The 22375-nt window shown below is 44.8% G+C and overlaps 2 protein-coding genes across 2 annotated transcripts in view; both read left to right on the top strand.

The window, feature by feature from the left end:
- LOC123934564 (transcription factor SPT20 homolog) overlaps nt 1-18478 on the top strand; it is a 98357-nt gene extending 79879 nt beyond the window's left edge. The window contains exon 2 of the mRNA XM_045994728.1: nt 18117-18478. Within this exon, the coding sequence (XP_045850684.1) occupies nt 18117-18478 (362 nt within the window). The remainder of the gene's footprint in view (nt 1-18116) is intronic.
- PDK3 (pyruvate dehydrogenase kinase 3) overlaps nt 18111-22375 on the top strand; it is a 69915-nt gene continuing 65650 nt past the window's right edge. The window contains exon 1 of the mRNA XM_045994471.1: nt 18111-18619. Within this exon, the coding sequence (XP_045850427.1) occupies nt 18514-18619 (106 nt within the window). The 5' untranslated portion in view covers nt 18111-18513. The remainder of the gene's footprint in view (nt 18620-22375) is intronic.

The following is a 22375-nucleotide window of genomic DNA, read 5'->3' on the forward strand; positions in this document are numbered from 1 at the left end:
CGGAGGTGTTTTAGAAGTACCAGTTAGAGAAGGCAGTGCTCAACTCAAGGGGCTGAGGGGAAAACTTCAGAAGAGATGGCTTGGGGTGCCTGGGTGGCTCAGTCTGTGAAGTGGCAGCCTTCTGCTCAGGTCATGATCCCAGGGTCCTGGGGTCGAGTCCCCACATCGGGCTCCCCACTCAGTGGGAAGTCTGCTTCTCCCTCTGCCTCTGCTGCCTTCCCCCCACCCCTGCTCATGCTCCTTCTCTCTCTTTTTCTCAAATAAATAAATAAAATCTTAAAAAAAAAAAAAAGAACATGGGGCTCCTGGGTGGCTCAGTCCGTTAAGTGACTGCCTTCGGCTCAGGTCATGATCCCAGAGTCCTGGGATCGAGTCCCGCATCGGGCTCCCAACTCCATGGGGGAGTCTGCTTCTCCCTCTCACCTTCTCCTCACTCGTGCTGTCTCTCTCTCTCAAATAAATAAATAAAATTAAAAAAAAAAAGAACAGATGGCTTCACACAGGCCCTATTCAAGTTTACCTGATGTATGTCTCTGAGCCCTTTTATACAGAAGCCTGATACTGCCCATCACAATCCAAAATCACTAAAAATTAGTACCCTGACAAATTAATACCCTGACCAAACAAGAGCAGAAGGTAAAGGGGAGAAAAACTGTCCTTGAAGAGGTGAATGACATTGGGAAAAAGCCCACTGAAAGAAAATTTTAGGAGAAAGAACAAAACTGTTAGAAGAAGACAATTGGTAAGGTTGCCACATTTAGACAAACAAAAAGCCAAACAGACAAACCATCAATACAGGATACCCAGTGCAACTTGAATTTCAGATAATCAACAAGTAGGTTTTTATTTTTGTTTTTTTTTAAACTTGTGTTCAATTTTTATTAAGTTTTTTTAAAAGTTTAATTCCAGTATAGTTACTATACAGTGTTAGGTGTACGTTATAATGATTCAAGAATTCTATGCATTACTCAGTGCTCAATCATGACAAATCTTTCAGAACTCTGATAGTAACCAAGATTCATGCAGTTGTAGGGAGATCACAAATTTGGTAGAACTGTTAATTTAAGCTAACTTTTTACATAACGATTGGTAACTGTAACACATTTAAATGTATATACAAATAGGTTTTTAAAGTAGAAATATGTTCTGAATAGTGCATAGGACATACTTGTACTAAAAACCTATTCGTTGTTTACTGAAATTCAGCTTCTACTGGGCACCCTGTATTTTACCTGGCAATTGTAACTGCAAGGGAAGGAACAGGGAGATAAAATCATAGGAACACAAAAAATATCTTTTCAATGCAGGGAACCACCTCAAAGCTAGATTCTCTGACAAGTACCTAACACTGGATAATATTCCCTGTCCTAAATGAGGGAAGGAATTTTCCACTAGGAATTGGTTTGATTTTGTATTAAGAAAAATTTAGACTTTTCTTGAATGTCTTGCTTGGGGGTCCAGAGTTTAATGCCAATCTTGTCACACTGGCTACTTCCCAGAAGGCTGAGTGACACAATAGGATAGCCTCAGACTCTGGTGTGTGGGGCTGCAGGCAGGAAGGGCGAGGGACTCCCTCCAACCACCCAGTGCCTGGTCATGACTTATCTTGTCAGTTTTCATCTGAACAGATTTTGATGCGTATAAATAGGGGTAGCCATTAAAAGTACTGCATCAGGGGCACCTGGGTGGCTCAGTTGTTAAGTGTCCGCCTTCACTCCAGTCATGATCCCAGGGTCCTGGGATCGAGTCCCGTGTCGGGCTCCCTGCTTGGCAGGAAGCCTGCTTCTTCCTCTCTCACTCCCCCTGCTTGTGTTCCCTTTCTCACTGTCTCTCTATCAAATAAATAAATAAAATCCTTTTAAAAAAATACTGCATCAGTACTGGGGGGAAAAACAAATTCCTGAACACTCCGCCCTCCCTATTCATCAAAGCAAAAGCATCCAAGATTCATTCAAGGTGAAGGAAAGCATTTGTTCTGGAAGAGTTGGCCTTGTCACACAATTTCTGATTCATTTTGAAGCCCTGCAGTTAAACCCTTCTTCTCAGTCAATAGAAGGTATAATCAGGCTTGATCAATGGAAGTTCTCAGGCTCATTGTTGAGAAGAAATAATTTTTTTAAAAGATTTTATTTATTTATTTGAGAGACAGAGATCACAAGTAAGCAGAGAGGCAGGCAGAGAGAGAGGGGTAAGCAGGCTCCTTGCCAAGCAGAGAGTCGGATGCAGGGCTCCATCCCAGGACCCTGGGATCATGACCTGAGCCAAAGGCAGAGGCTTTAACCCACTGAGCCACCCAGGCGCCCTGAAATAATTTTTTTAAATTGCAAGTACACAATAAGATTAAATAACAAGATGACTCGAGGCTGAAGTTTTGCAAGGCCCTTTTTAATGATTTGTTTTTAAATCCGAAGTAGAGTTGCTTGAGTTAAAGGTGAACGTCCTTTCAACAGTTTGTTAATAGACATAGGTAAACTATATGTTCTACGATCTTCTTACACCATTAATCGCTTAGTAAGCTTTTCTTTCGTAGAATGTTTGAAGTAAACTTTGGCCTAGCTCAGGTCAAATTATCACAAATCTTTAAAACAATGAAGACGGGGATTTATTACGTGGGAGCTGTATTCATGACTGTTATCAACTGGATATGTAGAATCTTGGTTGATACTTTTTATGGCTTTATGAAGCTGTCAGTAACCCTGACCTGTATGTCCTTGGATAGTTTCCTTAGGTGTCTATGCCTTAACTTCCTAATTTGTAAAATGAGGGGGTGGACCAGATTATCTCTAGCCTCCAAGCTCTAAAACATCATGACTAGATTACACTATCCATCTCAGGAATCAGTAACTTAGCACAACTTACCTAGAGCTTTCCTTGGTAGGGATATTTATTATTTTATTATTATTATTACTTAAGATTTTATTTATTTATTTGACAGATAGAGATCGCAAGTAGGCAGAGAGAGAGGAGGAAGCAGGCTCCCTGCTGAGCAGAGAGCCCGATGCGGGGCTCGATCCCAGCCAGAACCCTGGGACCATGACCTGAGCCGAAGGCAGAGGCTTTAACCCACTGAGCCACTCAGGCGCCCCGGATATTTATTATTTTAAAGAATAAAAGTAAGAGTAGAGACAGAGTGTTTTCAGTTACTTCTTGTCCCCTCGGAAATCTTTCATGGATAAAGAATCAGAACTTGGGGGGAAAACCAGAACACCCATAAAGCGATAATGTCTAGAAGAGACCAAGAATCAAAGAACTGAGACACAGTTACTACGGGGGAATAGACTCCAGGAGAGAAAAACACACCCTTCTTTGCTTCCTCAAAAAACCAGATTGTGCCTGCTAGGAACAGGAGAGTCCCTCCTTACTAGGACATCGAGTGCTGCCAGAAGCAATATCTGCTGTTTGATTCCCATAACAGTGGGGAACAGCATGTAATGGCAATTGTAACACAGGACGAGAGACTGTGCCCGGGCCACGGAGTGTTCCCACCCACCCCAGCTCTGCGGTGAACGGTCTGTACAGGCACCTTGACGATCAGGCTCTCTCATCTCCAGAATGTTCCATACCCATTAAGTCAAGTGTTTAAGATGCAAATTATCTGGATCATGAAACTCTTTTTGCCTCCACACCCATTGCTAAATATTTGTGCACTTTCTGAACATCATTGTACAAATTAGAAACGTATCGAAAAATGTTCAGCCACAGCTTCTTGCTAAGACTCTTCCACATGAGACAGCTTGGGACCATCCCATCAGCCAGCTTCTCAAGAAAGCGATAGCTTGGAAGGGAGAGTTGCAGCTGGGAGGGTAGACTTGGGTATCAAACAAAGGTAAGGTCACTTCAACTGCTTCGCCAGCTTCTTTCCTTCCCCATGCCATGGCTCTGCTTTCTTCACCAAGGGGACAAAAATCTGGAAAGATACTCTAAGCGCCCCTGAGGACTGTGTCTGTGTGGACACTATGGAGCATATGTGCATATTCGAGGACTGACTAATCAAAGCTCACTTACACAGGGGTCTAGGAGAAAGAGAGTTGTGATGTGGTCAGTATCGTGACACGTACAAAGTGTGTATGGTGGGGGCGCCTGGGTGGCTCAGTGGGTTAAAGCCTCTGCCTTCAGCTCAGGTCATGATCCCAGGGTCCTGGGATCAAGCCCTGCATCGGGCTCTCTGCTCAGCAGGGAGCCTGCTTCCTCCTTTCTCTCTGCCTGCTTCTCTGCCTACTTGTGATTTCTGTCTGTCAAATAAATAAATAAAATCTTTGAAAAAAAAGTGTATATGGTGTGTGAACTTGTGTAGTAAAGTTCAGGATTTGTTCCAGAAAACTTGGCAAAAATTTACCCTCTGAGGCATAGGATGTGTGGGTAGGCTGAAGAACACCCCCTGCCAAAGATGTCCACCTGTTTATCCCCAGAGCCTGTGACTGTGTCGTTTCACATGGCTAAAGGGACTTTGCAGGTATGATTAAGCTAAGGGTCTTGAGACGGAAATGATTCTGGATTATCTGGATGGGCCCAGTGTCATTACAAAGGTTCTTACAGGAGGGGAGCTTCTCAACAGCAGAAAAGGTGGGGCGCCTGGGTGGCTCAGTGGGTTAAAGCCTCTGCCTTCAGCTCAGGTCATGATCCCAGGGTCCTGGGATCGAGCCCCACATCGGGCTCTTTGCTCCGTGGGGAGCCTCCTTCCTCCTTTCTCTCTGCCTGCCTCTCTGCCTAGTTGTGATTTCTCTCTGTCAAATAAATAAAATATTTTTTTAAAAAGGCAGAAAAGGCACGTAGATTCTCCTTCAGAGCTTTCAGAAAGAATGCGGCCCTGCTGATTCCTTGATTTTAGGACTTCTGACCTCTAGAACTGTAAGAGAATAAATTTGTGCTGTTTTATTTGTCACAGAAGCAATAGGGAACTAATGGAGGAGAATTCAACAGGGTATTTTCAATTCAGCGAGAGTGCTTTGGTGAGAGTGTTGGGGTATTGGTGGCTGGGAATATTCAGAGACTCAGTTACTATACAGGGTTTTCTGGGGATCCTGCTGTCAGCTAGGAACTGAGACTTCACTGGTGGACAAACAGACATGGGCTCTGCCAATATGGAACTTAGAACCACAAGAGGAAGTCTGGCATTAACCAAAGATGGCTATTAATTAACTCAGGTATGCAGTGTGCTCTGAAGTACTTCATGGCTCTCTGAGAATGACTAAAAGGAGATCTGCTCCTTCTGGATGGTCAGGGAAGTTTTCCCTGAGGATGTGATGTTTAAGTCAGACTCTAAGAACGAGCAGGGGTTAGCTGCCTCAGGTCAGTGGGGCTGGAAGGAGCCCTGCAGAAAGACGGAAGAGCTTTTCCAAAAGCTGTAGGTAAAGTGTTGTGTTTTAAGAAGTTAAACTAAGTCCAGTATTGTTGGAGCCAACAGAATAAGGGTTAGTGCTGTACAAGAAGAGATGGAGGGGTGACTAGGGCCTAGGCTAGGCAGGGCCTTCTAGGCCACCAAAGGACAGTGATATATCCATACTTATACTTTTAAAGGTCACTTAGGCTGTAGTGGATAAAAGAATGGATTGAGGGACAAGAGAGGATACCAAGAGACCAGTTATAAGGACACGGCAACAGCCCGGGTGAGAAGTAAGGTAGCCCTGGCCAGAGTGGTGGTGGTCGGGGTGGAGAGAAGCAGAAGGGTTCAACGGATAGATATATAGGACAGAGAATCAAAAGATTTGATGATCGATGGAGTGTGAGAGGTGACAGAGAGGGAGGGGTTAAGGATGGCAGCTAGGTTCATAGACGAAGCAAGCCGGTCAGCAGAACTTTGATTTTCTAAGGAAGGGAACAATGCTGGAAGAGAGGAATTTGGGTGGGAAGAGGGAGTACGACTTCAGGCATATATACCTTGAAGGGGTCCCTGAATGTCAAGTAGGCATTTGCGTACTCAGGAGCAGGAGATTTAAACTTAGGAGTCAGAATGTCAATGGTAAGTGAAGGCCTGGGGATAGTGGAGGTTGCCTGGGGAGGGAGAAGCTGGTAAGAGGAGGGCCTAGGAATCTCGAAGAAAGTAGAGGGCAGAGAAATGACTGGGAAGTGACTAGAAAACAAGGAGGGTGTGGAGCCACCGAACTGAGAGGAAAAGAGAGTTTTTCAAAAAGGAGGAGTGGTCATCAGGTCAAGAAAAATAAGGCCTAAAAAGTAGTCCTTGGACATGAAGATCATTGGTGACCTCAGCATGAATTTGGTGTGGTGGAGGAAAAGGGACCGAACCTAGGAATGGTCATCTCGTCTAAGTGTTTCTGGCAGACGCTAGTCAGGGCGGGGTTTTCAGGAAAAGCTAGGAACTAGCGAGAAGTCCCGTGGGAAACTTGCTCGTGCGCGCTTGAATCACATGTCCCACCGCCGCCACCACTGCGCATGCGCACCAGTACTTTGTCCTCCCGGAAAGACCGCTGTGGGTGGTGGACAGGACTCCAGACTGCCGGGGCCCTAACCATATCTCCTTGTTCACTTGTCAACTTTAGCCAGAATCACTCCATCACTCCTTCTTTCTTTTAGCCCTATGGCCCTTGCTAACAGCCATCTCTGTCTCCATTCTTGGTTATTCTGAGGCTGGACCCATGAACTCACCCACTCATTCTCTTTCTTCTTTTGTTCTCCTGGTATTGGAGAGATTTTGTGTCTCCAGGGCATCTGAGTGAATTGACATTTCAGAGCAATTGTTTCTTATCCAGTGTCTATGCAGTGGTTCTTTGTGGACCATGGCCAGTCCTGGGAGCAGACAAACAAAAATAGCAGATTAGGTGAGTGACTTCATGGAGAAGTGTGAGGGGAGCATTCAAGTCTCCTCCCTTGTGAAAAGCCAGGAAGGCTATTGGAAGAGCTGAAGAATTGCTCTGGGTTGAAGATTCAAATAATGGGAAGACAAAATGTTCCTCTATTTTTTAATTGTCTGCTAAAATCCAGCTTATGTATAATTCAGATGGAATTCCCTGACCTTGACTTGCGGTTCTTATAAGAGTCCAATCTCCTCTACTTTTATGAGGCAACTGAGCATAAGAATGGGAACAGGTGTTCCTCAGGTTATGCTGCCAAATAAAACTTAACTCAAGACCAAAGTGACTTTTCTCACTGAAAGCACAGCAACAACAGGAATCCTGAGAAGGAAGGCGCATACACCCACACAGTGAAAGAATGAATCCATTTTGTGGGAAAGGAATAAAAGAAGAAAGGGGTTATACAAGGAGAAAGAAAATACAGCTCTGACTTACGCAATAGGCTTGAGTGGTGAGAAAATAATTGGAGAATAATATCAGAGTTCTGAACTTGGATTTGACCATGAACATAGCTTTTACTTGTACAATCGGGGGTAGTTATTCCCCCTCTTCACTATTTCCTTCGCCTTTCAGGTTAGGAAATTATTCCCTCCAGTAAAACGTCATTATTTTCTCTTGTCTTCTGGGAAAGTGCTTGTGCTGCTATTCCCTCAGGATCTGTTGAATAAGTTAGTAGCTCATGAAAGAGAGCACAGGTGACTACATCGGCTTTGATAAATAATTGAGTACTGTAGTTAGAGTTCTTCTTAGAAACCCATGATCTTTTTTTCTAGAGACCAGCTGAAGTCCAACCCTCTCACTTTACATATGAGACCTGGGCATGGAAAGATGAAGCAATTTTCCCAAACCCACAGAGCTACTTAGCGGCAGATCTAGCCCTGGGACTTCGGGGTCCAGTGTCTATGAGGCTATGCTGTCCTGCTCAAATGTATCAAACAGCCACAGTGCCTGTAATTGAAAGCTTCCCTGGGCCACGAGGGTACCATCTCTACTTCTCCCAACAAATCTTTAATAACGGAGCCTTTATCACTCCCATTCCCAGGTGAGAAAACCAAAGCTCAGAGAGGTTAGCTAACTCACCTAAGACAACACTGTCAGTCTGTAGTAGTAGAACTGCCTAATCTTGCGGGATGACCAAGTAGGGATTACTGGTATGTAGGGCTGATGCTCCACCTCCGTGGGGACAGGTGATGGCCTGCCTGGTGTCACAAGGAAGGCCCAAAGGCCCACACAACCAAAATTATTAATCCAGCTCCTTGGCTATGCTGCCTAAAATTTGAACTTGGAGTCCCTGCTAGGAAAGGGAAGTCTTGAGGGAATGGGATGCTGAAGAATTATGTTTTCTTGGGAAGCGAAACTATGTGGAGCAAAGGGGAACTTTTCAGACTGGGTAGGATGATACTTGTGAAGTGGAGACAGGGTGAGGGGAAGGGTTATCTGGAATGAGGCTGGATCTTTGCCTCCCTAACTGGACTGAGGCATTTATGGAATTCGATAGCACGCATTTCTAGAACCTGATCAGTATGCTGTGACTGTACTATTTTCAAAGGGGGTCCGTCGTTACCTAGAACTGAATTAATTGTAATCCTGGGCTCAAGGTACACAGGTTCATGCATGGCTCTGCTCTCTCTTTAAATAAATACATAAACACATGTGAACACTTGTGAATCCAACATCCAAACCAAAAACCAGAGCAGCCACTGAAGCTGTCTGACAATACCAAGTTTTGAGGAGGAGGATATGGATGGACCAAACCTCTTATTCATCCCTAGGAGTATAAATCAGTTTAATAAATTTGCATTATTTTGTAGTATTAAACATTCTCATGGAATCTATAAACCCATCCAAAAAAATCACATTCACTACAGCACTGTATATTTGTCAATCATAGGGCTAAGTAGCAAATTTTTCTTCCCGTTACATTGAAAAGTATTGACAAATATAGGAATCTTTCTTTTTTGAGTGAGGAAAGTCTAGCTCTTCAGCAGCACCCGCTCACAACCCCTTTCCAAGTTACGGTTAGGCGAAAAGGAGGGCAATACTGTCTCACTTGTCACCGGTCATGTGTCTGTTGAATTGCCACTTAGGGAGGTGTGGTCCTATTTTTTATTGAGGCTTGTCTCAATAAAAGCAATTTGAGTTTTATTTTGTTTTTTTTTTAAAGAGATTTTATTTATTTACTTGACAGAGAGAGAGAGATCACAAGTAGGCAGAGAGGCAGGCAGAGAGAGAGGGGGAAGCAGGCTCCCCGCTGAGCACAGAGCCTGATGCGGGGCTCGATCCCAGGACTCTGGGATCATGCATGATCTGAGCCAAAGGCAGAGGCTTAACCCACTGAGCCCCCCAGGCAACCCACGATTTGAGTTTTAGAGAAGTCATCTGCTTCCACATGTTTGTCATCGCTTCCTCTTCTCGTATAGGTCTTCAAGTCATGGCAGAGACAAAAGCCTTGGCAACTGACTCACACCCTGATAATCCAGTGTTGGATTTCCTGGCTCTGCCACACATCAGTGGATGGCTGTAGCCAAATTCCTGAACTTGTCTGAGCCTCAGGTTTCTGTAAGTGGGTAAATTCACGTGTCCCTTGTGGGGCTGCTATAAGGATTCAAAGAGGGGACTGCTCCTAACCAGCTACGGAACAAAGGAGCCCAGCAGCAAATGTTAGTTCCCTTTTCTATAGAAACAGGAGTGTAAGGGACACCCTGGAATATTCCTGGCACGGCACTTATCTCATCGAAATTTAGCAGGATCCCCAAATGCGAGGCACAGCTGTAATTTTACATTTTCTAGAAGCCACACTTAAAAGCAAACAAAAAAACAAATGAAATTAATTTTAATAATATATCCGATTTAACCAATTTAACTGATGTATCTAACATGTTAACATTTCAGTATGTAGTCAGTATACCAATTATTGATGAGATAATTTGTATTCTTTTTTTTTTTTTTTTTTTTTTTGCCATACTCAGCCTTTGAGATCTTGTGTGAATTTTACACTTACAACACGTCTCAATTCGGATCAGCACATTTCAGGGACCCAAGAGCCCCACTTGACTAGCGGTGTTGTATTGGGTACCACAACTTTAGCATTTCTAAGGACATGAAATCTCTTTCGATTTTGAAATCTGGCCTCTTCAATTCTATTCTAGTGCACATTTCCAACAGTGGGGGGTGATTGACCCCTTTCCTTTTCCTTTAATATCGCTAATTTATGGTTGCCTCATAGACGGGGATGTGGGTTATTCAGGTTATCTTAGAGCAGAGGTCCCCAATCTCCTTGGGAGAAATGACTGTTTTTCTTTTCCTCAAAGCTTTCAAACCTCCGGAAAATTAGGATAATTGGAGGGAGGGCAAGGTGAAAAGAGTCGGGCTGCCAGCAAAACTCCAGCTCCCTGGGGAAGAGCCCTTCCTGGACTACACAAGGCTACACAAGCCTCCTTGACGGAAGGAAATCTTAGTAACTTCGGAACTGACTCAGGTTTGCTGCCAGGTTCACATTCGGTGGTCGTGATGGTTGGGGTTGCGGGATGCTGCACCTCGGCCAGCAGCTTGGATGGATGAGGGTTGTGCTCTACTTGCTGATAGGAGAAATGCCAAGTTTTCCAGATAATAGGTGGCAAATTAGATGTCAGAGTCCACTGCAAATAATGGTTCATGCTCAGTTAATTATGGGCACTAAGTAAATATTAATAGAAACTGATAAGATCATGATTTGTATAGAAACGAAAAGAGCAGTAGATTCTGACAAGTTGCTGTATAATTAACTTTCATCTTTTAGGATAAAGAGAACTGAATAAGGCCACTCATGTTACCTATTCTGGGTTCATATTTTTGGATTGTGTTCCCACCCACAGACTCCAAGGATTTCCTAAATGTCAACCTAAGCATGGTATCACTCAAAACAGTCTTTGGTTATTCTTGTATTATTGGCATTTTGCTCTGTTTCCTTGAAGTTTTGGTGATCTCTTCATAGCTGAGCTCCAGTTTAATACATCACTTTGTATCTTGCTTTTACCCACTGATAATATGTGCATTTTCCATGTTCTCATATAGACTTCACACAACCCATTTTTCTCAGTGTGTTTCAATGTGTTCAGTCAATTCAGTGGTCTACTGAGTGCTTGTGCCATGATTTACTTAACCATTTTCCATTATTGTCTTTTCCTTCTGGATATTAGAAGATGTAATTTTGTTCCATAACTTGCACACATGAAAAAGTACCTGTCTTTATTTTTTAAAATAAGATTAAATCTGGGTTTGAATTCCCATGTGCGGGCCTGGCAAGACACTCGACAGCAGCCATCAATGGGGATCTAGTCCCATGTGTATATGCAGGGTATCTGGAGAACCGCTTAGTGGGATGGCTCTGATACTCTTGACCCTAAGCAACACGAGTCTACCTAACCCGGCCTAAACCGTAATGGCCTGTATGACTGGCGTTCAGAGGAAGCTTCAGGGTTGGTTTGATTTAGGCACCTGACAACATTATCAACGACCCTGTTTCCTTTCATTTCCACTCTACCCTCTACAAAGTCAGCTTCGCCCTGGTCACAAGACAGTTGTCAGCTGATGCTACATGCTTACTTGCATTCACTCAGAGATGGGGAGAAGATAGAAAGATAAGAGAGTTTCTTCCAGAAGCTTCCTCCCCGTAGCAAGCAAGTTTCTTTCACAGAAGCCTCCAGGAAATTTCTCCTCCTTTCTCATTGGCCTAAATTGGGTCATGTGCCCATCCCCGAACGATGAGCTTCTGGCCAGTGGTCAGAATCAAGCTCATTAATTTTTAGATTGAGCCATACATTTCATTACTACAGGGGCGCCTGGGTGGCTTAGTCGGTTAAGTGTCTGCCTTTGGCTCAGTTCATGATCCCGGGGTCTTGGAATCAAGCCCTGCCCCTGCTCAGCAGGGAACCTGCTTCTCCCTCTCCCTCTGCCTCTCCCCCTGTTTGTGCTCTCTTTCTCTCTGTCAAATAAATAAAATCTTTGAAAAATTACTACAAACAAAGGAGGATCTACCCTCTTCCCCTGCCCCCAGCATAAATTCACTGCATGGGCAATAAACAAAAGTGGGGTAGTTACCAAGAGAGGAGGGCATGAATTTACAGAGATTACCAAAATGTCTCAGATCTTCCAACCTGTGTTTTCAGTCCTGCCATACAACACAGCAGCCCAAAGCCCAGACCTAAAGTCTCCATTGTCTTTCAGGCCGGGGAAGATCAGCTACCTCTCCACGAGGCGCAAGAACAAAACACAGATTTAATTTCTTCATAAATTATCCTGCCACACCATTCCTTGTGCTTAAAATCTTTTCTGATGTCTTTTTGGGGGAAGAGAAAGACTACCAGTAGTAGAATGAAAAACCTCCTTTTTTAGAAACGAAAGGACCGGGGTAAATGGACGTGAAGAGGAGTTGTACCAGCCAAAGTAGTTTGTCCAAAAAATCATGAATCTGGGCACTTGGAAAAATCGAGCTACTGCTTCAAATCACACTCACCTTCACAATCTTAACTTCCCACTCTTCAAATCAAAGGGTGGGCTGGTGAGGGTTGGACAGAGTCAAAATTTCCTTCAATAGGTTAATGGGCAAATAAATTGTGCTCCCTCCAAACAATGGAATATTATTCACACCTAAAAAGAAATGAGCTATCAAGTCATGAAGAGACGTGAATGAACCTTAAATGCATATTACAAAGTGAAAGAAACCACTGTGAAAAGGTTGTATGATTCCAACCGTACGACATTCTGGGAAAGGTAGAATTATGGAGGCAGTAAAAAGATCAACGCTTGCCAGGGTTTAGCATGGAGGGATGTGTACACAGAATATAGAGAATTTTTAGGCCAGTACATTTGTTCAAAGCTACAGAAAGTACGGCACCAGGAGTGAACAGTAAAATGTGGGTTTGGGTTCATAATGGTTCATGATGATGTATTGATGTAGGTTCACTGATATTAGCAAATATGCCAGTCCGCTGCGGGATGATAATGGTGGGGGAAGCTCCATGGGGGGAGGGGTGGGGGGTGGGGAGACCTGGTATGTGGGAACTCCCTGTAGTTTCTATTCCATTTTGCTGTGAGCCTAAAAAATGGTTTAAAAAGCAAAGTCTATTTTGGGGCACCTGGCTGGCTCAGTCGGTTAAGGATCTGACTCTTGGTTTTGGCTCAGGTGATGATCTCAGGGTCGTGGGATCAAGCCTCCCCACTGCTTGAGATTCTCTTCCTCTCCCTTTCCTTCTGCCCCTCCCCCCCCTCATGCAAGTGTGCACTCTCTCTCTAAAATAAATATTTTAAAAATATTTTAAAAAATTTCCAGGGACAGCGGGGAGAGGGTATTGGGAGTTATTGTTTAATGGGGAACAGTTTAGTTTTGCAAGGTGAAGAGAATCCTGGAGATGGATACTGTTGATGGTTGCATGGCAGTATGAATGCACTTAATACCAATGAACTGTATATTAAAATTATTATGATAATAAAAAAAATAAAAATAAAAATAAAGTCTATTTTAAAAATGCAGTCTGGTATCAAGGAACGTAGAATTGAGAGTCAGGAGACCTGGATTCAAATTTGGACTGCCCTGTACAAGCTGTGTTATCTTAAAATTATTTTAACCTGTCATCGTCTTAGTTTACTCATCTGTAAAATGAGGATATGATTCCTCCCTCAGATTTACGTGAATAGACAAACATAGGTCCTTTTCCAGAGCACATGGTGGGCGCTTCTAAAAATATGTCAGTTGAAGTAAAGAAAGGAGGAGGGAAACACAAGGAGACCAGGAGTTCATAGCCGAGTCAAATGCCAGTGGAGGTGTTTTCTAACAAGACCCACCTGCTAGTGATTGATGAGACAATCAGGGGTTATTTTTTCCCCTCATCTATTCCACTTCACTTGGGCTTTTGGCTTTGTCAAATTATGATTCAATAAAATGCCCATTATTGCTTGAATTACTCAGAATACTACCCTTGCCTTCGTTCCTCACTGGGAGCTGACAGGAAGGAATGTGATTTAGGGTAGTTTTATTGTTCCTATTCCTGGTTTTCTTTTATATAAAGAATATCTGTTGTGGACCTAGTGAGCGGTCCTGATGCCGGACACGGCAGCGGAGCAGCGGAGAGGCTAGACTCCGGCTCAGCCATCACAGGTATTATGTCTAGGGCGGAAGAGAGATCTTTATGAAATTCCAACAGTTTTGAGTGTTACAGCGAGAAGTTCAGAGAATCAAGAAACGGTATATCGCAAGGGGGAGCAAATTGCCTTCCTGGTCAGGGAAGGCCTCCCTTGTTTTCGAAGTGATGCGGCTGCGGAGATCTTCTGGAACACGGAGCTGGGTGAGAGTGCATAGGGCAGGACGGCAGTTCTCGCACTTGAATGTGAGTCAGAGTCACCCTTGAAGCATGCGGAGGAGTCGACTATTACTGCATGACAAAGTATCCAAAAACAGAATAGCTGGAAACAATGAACATTTATTATACCAAACCATGAGAGTTTCTGTGGGCCAGAAGTCCAGGAGCCGCGTAGCTGACTGGTAGTGGCTCAGAGCCTTTCACAAAGTAACAGTCCAGGTGCCTGAGGAGGAATCTGCTTTCAGGCTCACTTCTGTGGGCTTCCACAGGGCTGCCTCGCAGCAGAGAAGAAAGCAGAGAGAGAAAAACCCCAAGAGGGAAGTCGTTTCTTTTTTTTATGTTCACATTATTATTTTTTTAATAATACATGTTCTTTAAATGTTCAGGAGTTATTCTAGGGTTATAAAGTATTTTTATTTAATATCTTATATATTATCTTTGAATTTCACATTTTATATCTTGTAACCAAAAGGTACTGCTTTCTCCCCTGTTTTATTGAGATATAATTGACATATAACATCATATAAGTTTAAGGTGTACAACATAATGATTTGGTATATGTATACATTGCCAGATGATTACCACAATATATTTAGTTCACACCCATCAACTCACATAGTTACAATTCTTCCCCCTTTCAATAAAAACTTTTAACAGCTTTAAGAAATCCTACTTATAAGTTAAAATAAGTTCTGGGGATATAATGTACAACATGATGACCATAGGTAATACTGTATGGTATAATTGGCTTTATTTTTTTTCAACAGTTTCAGATTTACAGCAAAATTGAGAAGATAGTACACAATGTTCCCATATGGCCTATGCTCCATTTCCCCTACTATTAATATAATAAATATAATAAATATATTTATATATAATAAATATATTTATATTTAATAAATAAATATTTTAATAAATAAATAAATATTAATAAATAAATAAATATTAATAAATAAATCAATATAAATAAATAAATAAATATAATAAAAATCTTTAAAAAAGAAGAATTCTGTAGTTTTGGGGTGCCTCGGTGGCTCAGTCGGTTAAGTCGGCTGCCTTTGGTTCAGGTCATGAATCTGGGATCAGGATCGAACCCCACGTCGGGCTCCCTGCTCAACGGGAAGCCTGCTTCTCCCTCTCCCTCTGCTTGCCGCTCCCCCTGCTTGTACTCTCCCTGCGTGTCACATAAATAAATAAAATCTTAAAAAAAAGATTTCTGTAGTTTTTTAAAAAGATTTTATTTATTTATTTGACAGAGAGAGATCACAAGTAGGCAGAGAGGCAGGCAGAGAGGGTAGGGGAGGTAGGCTCCCTGCTGAGCAGAGAGCCCGATGCAGGGCTCGATCCTAGGACCCTGAGATCATGACCCGAGCCGGAGGCAGTAGCTTAATCTACTGAGCCACCCAGGTGCCCCAAATTCTGTAGTTTTTATTTAGTGTCCTTTTATCTGTTCCAGAATCCCATCCAGGATAGCACGTTGTCACGCCTCCTTAGACTCCTCTTGATTGTCATGGTTTCTCAGATGTTCCTTGTTTTTAATGACCTTGATAGTTTGAGGAGTACTGGTCAGGTATTTGTAAGAATGAAGCTGTTTTATAACCTGATCTTTGAAGTGAGATCTTACCACTTCTGGTCATCCTCTGTTGGAAGTGAGGACTAAATCAAGCCCACACTCAAAGGAAGAAGTATTAAACTCCATCTCTTGGAGGAAGGAATATCAAAGAATTTGTGGCCAGGTCTTTAAAACCCTCAAAACTTGTTGAACCACAGATGGCCGGGCCCCACCCCCGCAGGTTTTCATTCAGTAGGTCTGGGGTGGAATCCAGGAGTTTGTATTTCTAGCAAGTTCCCAGGTGATGTTCTAGGGATCTTGCTTTGAGAGGCACTGGGAGCGGGCCCGGGGAAACTTTGGTGTGTGCAAGGAATTGAAAAAAGTTCATCACGATCTATTTCTTTCAAGATCCTTCTCTTATAGCCATAAGCAGTACTGAAATCAACTCACTGGTTGAACTCTGGATTTTGCCAGTTTGCATGAGACTATTAGCTTAAAAATATGTATTGCTGTATGAAAGAAGTAGAACAATATTTTAAGTTTATATTAGATGGGATTGATTTCATTTGATTTGTCACAGAGACCAGGGAGAGCGATCGGGTATCTCCATCTGACATAAGAAGTAACTGGGACAGAGAAAGGTTAAGTGACTTGTCTAAGGCCACACAGCCAGTTAATGATAGAACAAAGCTTAGGACTGGGCCTTTTGAGCCCTGGACCAGTGCAATTTACATCACACCAGACTCTCTCATATTGTGTCCCATTTCTAGGACTTTGCCACCTGTTGGGGAAGCATCAGTAGAACTAATCACATGACAGGTGAAGTGATCAAATCAATAGAATATACAGATTGTGTTCACTGGCAGAGAAAGGAATGAAACAAGTGATGTGCTGGCTCAGACAGACCAGCAGCTTAGGTTGGGGGAACCTTCCTTTTTCCTGACTACCACCACTGTCACCAAGTACACTCTGACATCCGAGTGGCACCTGTAAAAGTCACTGGAAGAATCACAGGCTACAGGTCTTCTTTTTGTCTGCCCATCCGCACTAACAGGATTGCTTAGCTCTGCTGGCAAAATACCCAGCTAAAGAGGTTGTCAGTACATCTCTTTTAGGTTTTGGTTTGAATGGAGAGGACGTGGTAATGTGTGTATCATACCACCACCAAGATGACCAAGATGTATTTGAAAATCTAGACGTGTAGGCACACCACTGGATGCAGTTGAGTGTATGTATTACTTTTCTTTAAATTCAGAATAAAGATACAACTAGTAAGCGAAGAATTGGGTGCACAAATACCCAACGAAGGCACCGAAGTTCAATAGCTAACACTGATAATTTTATTCAGTGAGAAAACCAGCCTAATCAGATCACAAGAGTGGTCTCCAGTTCCATTTTTACCTTTCCTTAGAGAACATTCCACTTTTCCTTTTACTTGATGTTTATATGTTGCCAAAAATAAAGCAAAATTTGGTGAAAATGGTTGAAGTCAGCAGTACTTCATCCACCCCCATTAGGAAATCATGATCTCATATACTGAGCCCTGAGTTCAAGGTCACTGGTACGCAGAGAAAAAATACTCAGCACCTAGTGCAAGCATAGACTCCTATCCAAATGTCGTGGTGCTGGAGGTTGGTGAAGCATTAAAGAGTCAGGGAGCTGTCCTATGGTGGTGGTGGTGAGTGAGGGGGTATGAAAGATAATGCCAATGACCTTTAATTTGATCCTTTCCGATGGTAGTGGTGGTATGAAACAGCCACTTGGTGTGAGAGGGAGTATGGGGGCGGGGGGCCCGAAACCCAGTGTCAGTGATGTTAGAACTGATACTGTCCAACGGTGGTTGTGGTGGCATGAAACAGAGGCAATGACTTAATCTTGTCCAAAGATGGTGGCCTCAGTGGGAAGATGGTGGGGGAGGGTTGTTGGGGACGAGGAGCGGAAGTCTGCAAAACAGAGTGAGTGACCTAACATTCCTGCCCAAAGGTGTTCAAAAGGGTGGGGGCTTAAGGGTGGGGAGGGGGAGGTAGGGGTGGGGGTGGAGGCGGTACCGTGGGCCACGTAACAGAGTCAACAGTGACGTGACAATTAAGCCTGTCCAGCGGGTGGGAGGCAGGCATGAAATATAACCGCATTTAATTCTGCCCAAGGTGGTCGTGTGGTGGCACGCATGAAACGGCCACTATAGTTAAGTGGTAAAAGGGCCGTGAAAACCGAAGTATCAAGATGTAATGGGATCCTAAGGGCCGTAGCCAGCCCATCCAGGGAAGGCCTCCCGGAAGAGGTGCCTCCGGTAGAGCGGCGCCTTAAACAAGGCGTAGGGCTGGATTCCGGGCGTGCACTTCGGACCTCCTCGCGGTCCGACGGCACCTTCGCTACCTTTGGGCCCAGAAGGACTTAGCCCGGGGTAGTGGTACGCAGGGCTGCTGCAGTTGCCGGGAGGGGCTCAGACCCAGGAGCAAAGGAGGGAGGCGCCAGCATCTGGGCGAACTCAAGCAAAAGAAAGCGAGGGCGGCGGCGGCGAATCAGCGGCCGGCGCGTGCGGCCGCGCGCCCCCCGTATCCCCCGCGCCCTCCGTGCGCCGCGTACGTGCGGCGGCCGGCTCCGCCCCCGTAGGCGGGGCCTGGGGAAGCCGCGGGCGGCCGTCCGCGGCCCGGGAGCTGCTGCTGCTGGTGCGGCGGCTGCACCCGGGGCGCCAAGGCCGAGGCGGAGGCCAGGGTGCGAGCTCGGCTGACGTGCGGGATCCGCGTGGCTCGGCTGCAACGGCTCGTGCGGCTGCCTGAGCGTCTCGGCTGGTGTGTGCGCGGCCTCGGCGAGGATGCGGCTTTTCCGGTGGCTGCTGAAGCAGCCGGTGCCTAAGCAGATCGAACGCTACTCGCGTTTCTCGCCATCGCCACTCTCCATCAAGCAGTTCCTAGACTTCGGTGAGTGCGGGGCCGCGGGCCCCCGCCGTCGGTACGGTCCCCACAGCCCGGGAACGCGGGGCTGCTGCCTTCCGGGGCGGTCGCCGCGGGTCTTCGTAGCTCGGGGCAAAGTCCGTGGGAACCGCAGGCGGGGCTCCAGGATGCCCGGGGACTCTCCCGGGGACTTGAATTTCGGGGAGCGGAGGGGGCAGGGCCTGGCACCCGCACACCGGCCAGGGCTTTACTTGGAAACACGGAAACCGCGTCCGAGGACCCTCATCCGGGCGGGACTCCCCAGACCTGCTTCGGTAGCTTCAAATCTACTTGACACAGACCTCACCGTCCTCAAAACTTAGTAGCGGAATGTGGGTGTAGCTTTTTAATGTTTTTATTTGTAGATTCTGTTGTTGTTGTTGTTGTTGGGTAAGAGCTGTTTAGAAACACCTTGAGGTCGAATAAATTACGCAGTGGCATTTTGTTCCTTTTTTGCCCTAAGGTGCTCCCGTGTGCCTGGAGCGGAAGGACTCGAACTGTTGTCCTTTTCGTGTAATGTTAAAGCAGTTAGAGGCCTGGACTGCAGACGCCTTAGATGCTGGGGAGGAGAGGACGCGTGGGCTCCTAGCGTCAGAGCAGGGTCTCATACACCCCCGGTCTTGGGGCCAGCACCTTTAGTCGCGCCTCCCCTTTTGTGTCCCACCACCTTCTCCCCGGTCCAGTGGGCTGATGGGCAGCTGACCCGGATTGAGGTGGGAGCGCGGAAGACCCGGCCCTCCCCTTCCCGGAGAGGCCTAGCTGACATGGAAATAGATTCCACCACCTTCTGCTCACGGGATCCTGTTTCCCCAGAGCGGCGCCTTTTCAGCCACGGAGCGAATACTTAAGAGTTGCTGAAGGCGAGGGAGGTGGTTGTGAACCACCTGACAGTGAAAGCCAAGTGCGCACCCAGGTATCCGACTGGAGTTGAGTATCCTTGAAGGGGAATCGAATGGAGCAGCAGCGATGTTCTGAGCTCTCAAGGGAACATAATGGGAGTCCCTTCCTGTAATGAATTTTATGTAAATGTAAAGGGACAGTATCCACTGGGAATAGAAACTAAAAGTGCAGAGGAGGTAGGACACTCCAGGAAGATCAGAGATGCAATTGTGATGTTGCCTACACTGACAAAGTGGGGGTAGGAAGAAAGGACTAGGTTACGGTGGAGACCAAATTAAATTTTAAGAACCCGCTTTGCCAGGGAGTGATGAGGAGAGTCAAAATTCAATGAGATGTTGATCTTTGCATCTGAAACTTCACTCCTGGAAGCTTTTCAGTAGTTACCCATCCCTGGCCACTTTGGCATTTTAGAGGTTTGAAGCAGCTCCTGACTTCAGGGTTTAGAAAGAAAATGTCACCATTGCTGTAAATAGCACGTTTTCCATCTCCAACTTATGGTTTAGAAAAGACTCTGAAGGTATCAGCTTCATGACCTAACCAAGTTAGGTTAATTCACAGTAAAAGGAGCAAAAGGAATCCAGAAATTCCTATTTTCTTCCACCCTCAAAATTGACATGATAGCTCTGCTAGCTTGGCGAAATTTCAGTTGATTTAGGTCTACAGGAAGCTAGTATCTACCCATGTTAATAGGTGTCTTGGCAAGAATGTTACTTGAGTGGGAAAACCACAGTGGGAGATAGTGTTATCATGGAAAACCCATGGGACCGGTATCTGGAAATAAGTGTTCTAATTTTTGCCCTGCCACTAACTCAAGAGTGTGGCCTTGGCTGAGTGAACCTCACTGGGGGGGTCATTTTCCTCATTAAAAAAACGTGTGGATTGTATCAGGTAATCTCTAAAACACGACTCCTGAACTGTGTGATTGTAGTTTCAAAGGAAAAGGGATGAACTTCTGAAAAAAAAAATTACCAAATCTCCTGATAGGTATTTCCCATAAAAGGCTTCTGACCTATTTTGGGAGAGGTGGAGGGATATGCTAATCTAGGATAATGGAAGAAGCCTAATAATTGAAGTTTTTTCCCTTATAAGGAAGCACACAGAAGAGCTATATATAATTGTAGTGGAATTTGCTAGAAACTACAAGCCTAGTTTGTAATATCCAGAGACAGGTGGCGGGCAGCCTACGTTTAATGACAGCAACTGGAAGAAGAGTGTTGTCACACATCTCGACTTCTACCTTTCTTTCAGTTCTTCTAGCTCTTGATAGTTCTTTGGTGGCAGGCAGTGTAGGAGTTGGAGAATTTAGAATGGATGTGGGGATATTTTTTTAAAAAATATTTTATTAATTTGACAGAGAAATCACAAGTAGGCAGAGAGGCAGGCAGAGAGAGAGGAAGAAGCAGGCTCCCCGCGGAGCAGAGAACCCAATGTGGGGCTCGATCCTAGGACCCTGGGATCATGACCTGAGCCGAAGGCAGCGGCTTTAACCCACTGAGCCACCCAGGCGCCCCAGAATGGATGTGGGGATATTTTTAAGGTGAGAGGCATTATTTCCCTTCATGGTTGTTGAAAATGGCAGATGAAGGCCACCTCAGATGCTTAAAGGACCAGCTGGGGAGCAGCAGATGACCACGTGAAGCCAGCCAGGTGTGGACCGTGGCAGACTGCAGAAGGTATGTGCTGGCTCCAGAAGGGGCAGGTGAGCGGCGACAATTCAGTATATTTGAAAAGACCTGAGACTCAAACAAAGTGGACATGTGGACCATATTGACCTCTAGGCTGCCACTCGGTGACCTTTCAGATTTTCTCCCTCACTGTCTTACAAACAGGACATAAATTTTTGCCTGACCGTATTTTGGACAGGGAACAAAGAAAGCGTGTACGTGGAATTCGGTGTCTCTGTATTCTTTATAAGAATGTTAACAAATAAATTGTAGTTTCTATGGCCGCTGAAATAGCTTTATTATACTAATCTATCCACACTAGTAAAATAAGGAGATTATCTTCCTGTTTAAGTGAGGATGAAAACTGGTTGTTACTTCAGAAGCAGTGATTTTATTTTAAAGAAGGGTTTCTCATTCTCAACACTCTTGACATTTGGGGACAGGTCATGGTTGGGGGTGTGTCCTGAGCACCGTTGGAGGTTTACTAAGGCAGCATCACTGGCCTCTACCCACTAGATGCCAGTACCTATGAGAAGGCACCAGCTGGGACAACCCAGTGTCCCCAGACAGCCCCATGTCCTCTGGGGGAGCAAAACCAGGCTTTGTGGAAGACCACTGCTGTAAAGCATTTAGATCCGTGGTTTTCATGCCTGGGTCCCATCCCCCAAACTTATGTAGATGGTCTGGGGGTGGGGTGCAGGGCACTGGTATTTTTAGAAGATTCTCAGGTTGCTCTTAAGCATAACCAGCATTGAAAACCACTAATTAGATGATCTTCTGCTCTAGAGCACTGTTGCCCGTTCCTATGTTTGCCATATTTTACTGTGCCCTTTAAAATAATAAGAGTTTCTTGAACTCGATCTTTGCTTGAAGTAAGGCCTTCCACCCAGTTAGCAAATGTAGCAGGAGTAGCAAGTGTTCTTACTGGATAGGAGCTCATTCTAAAGGGTGGGTTTTTTTTTTTTTTAATGAGATTTTCTTTTTGGTTTGAGATGGGAGTTACATGGTTTCAAATTCAAGAAGTACCAAAGGACATAGAAATGTCACCTTCCTACTTTTGTCCACTAGCCTCCCCATTTTTTGGTATAAATGGCAGCTTGTTATAGTTTTGTCCATACCTTTGCTTTTTAAAATTTGTACCTTAAGGAGATTTCTATATCTTCAGCTACAGCACTTCCTT

Source organism: Meles meles, chromosome X, assembly GCF_922984935.1.
Source record: "Meles meles chromosome X, mMelMel3.1 paternal haplotype, whole genome shotgun sequence".
Lineage (NCBI taxonomy): Eukaryota > Metazoa > Chordata > Mammalia > Carnivora > Mustelidae > Meles > Meles meles.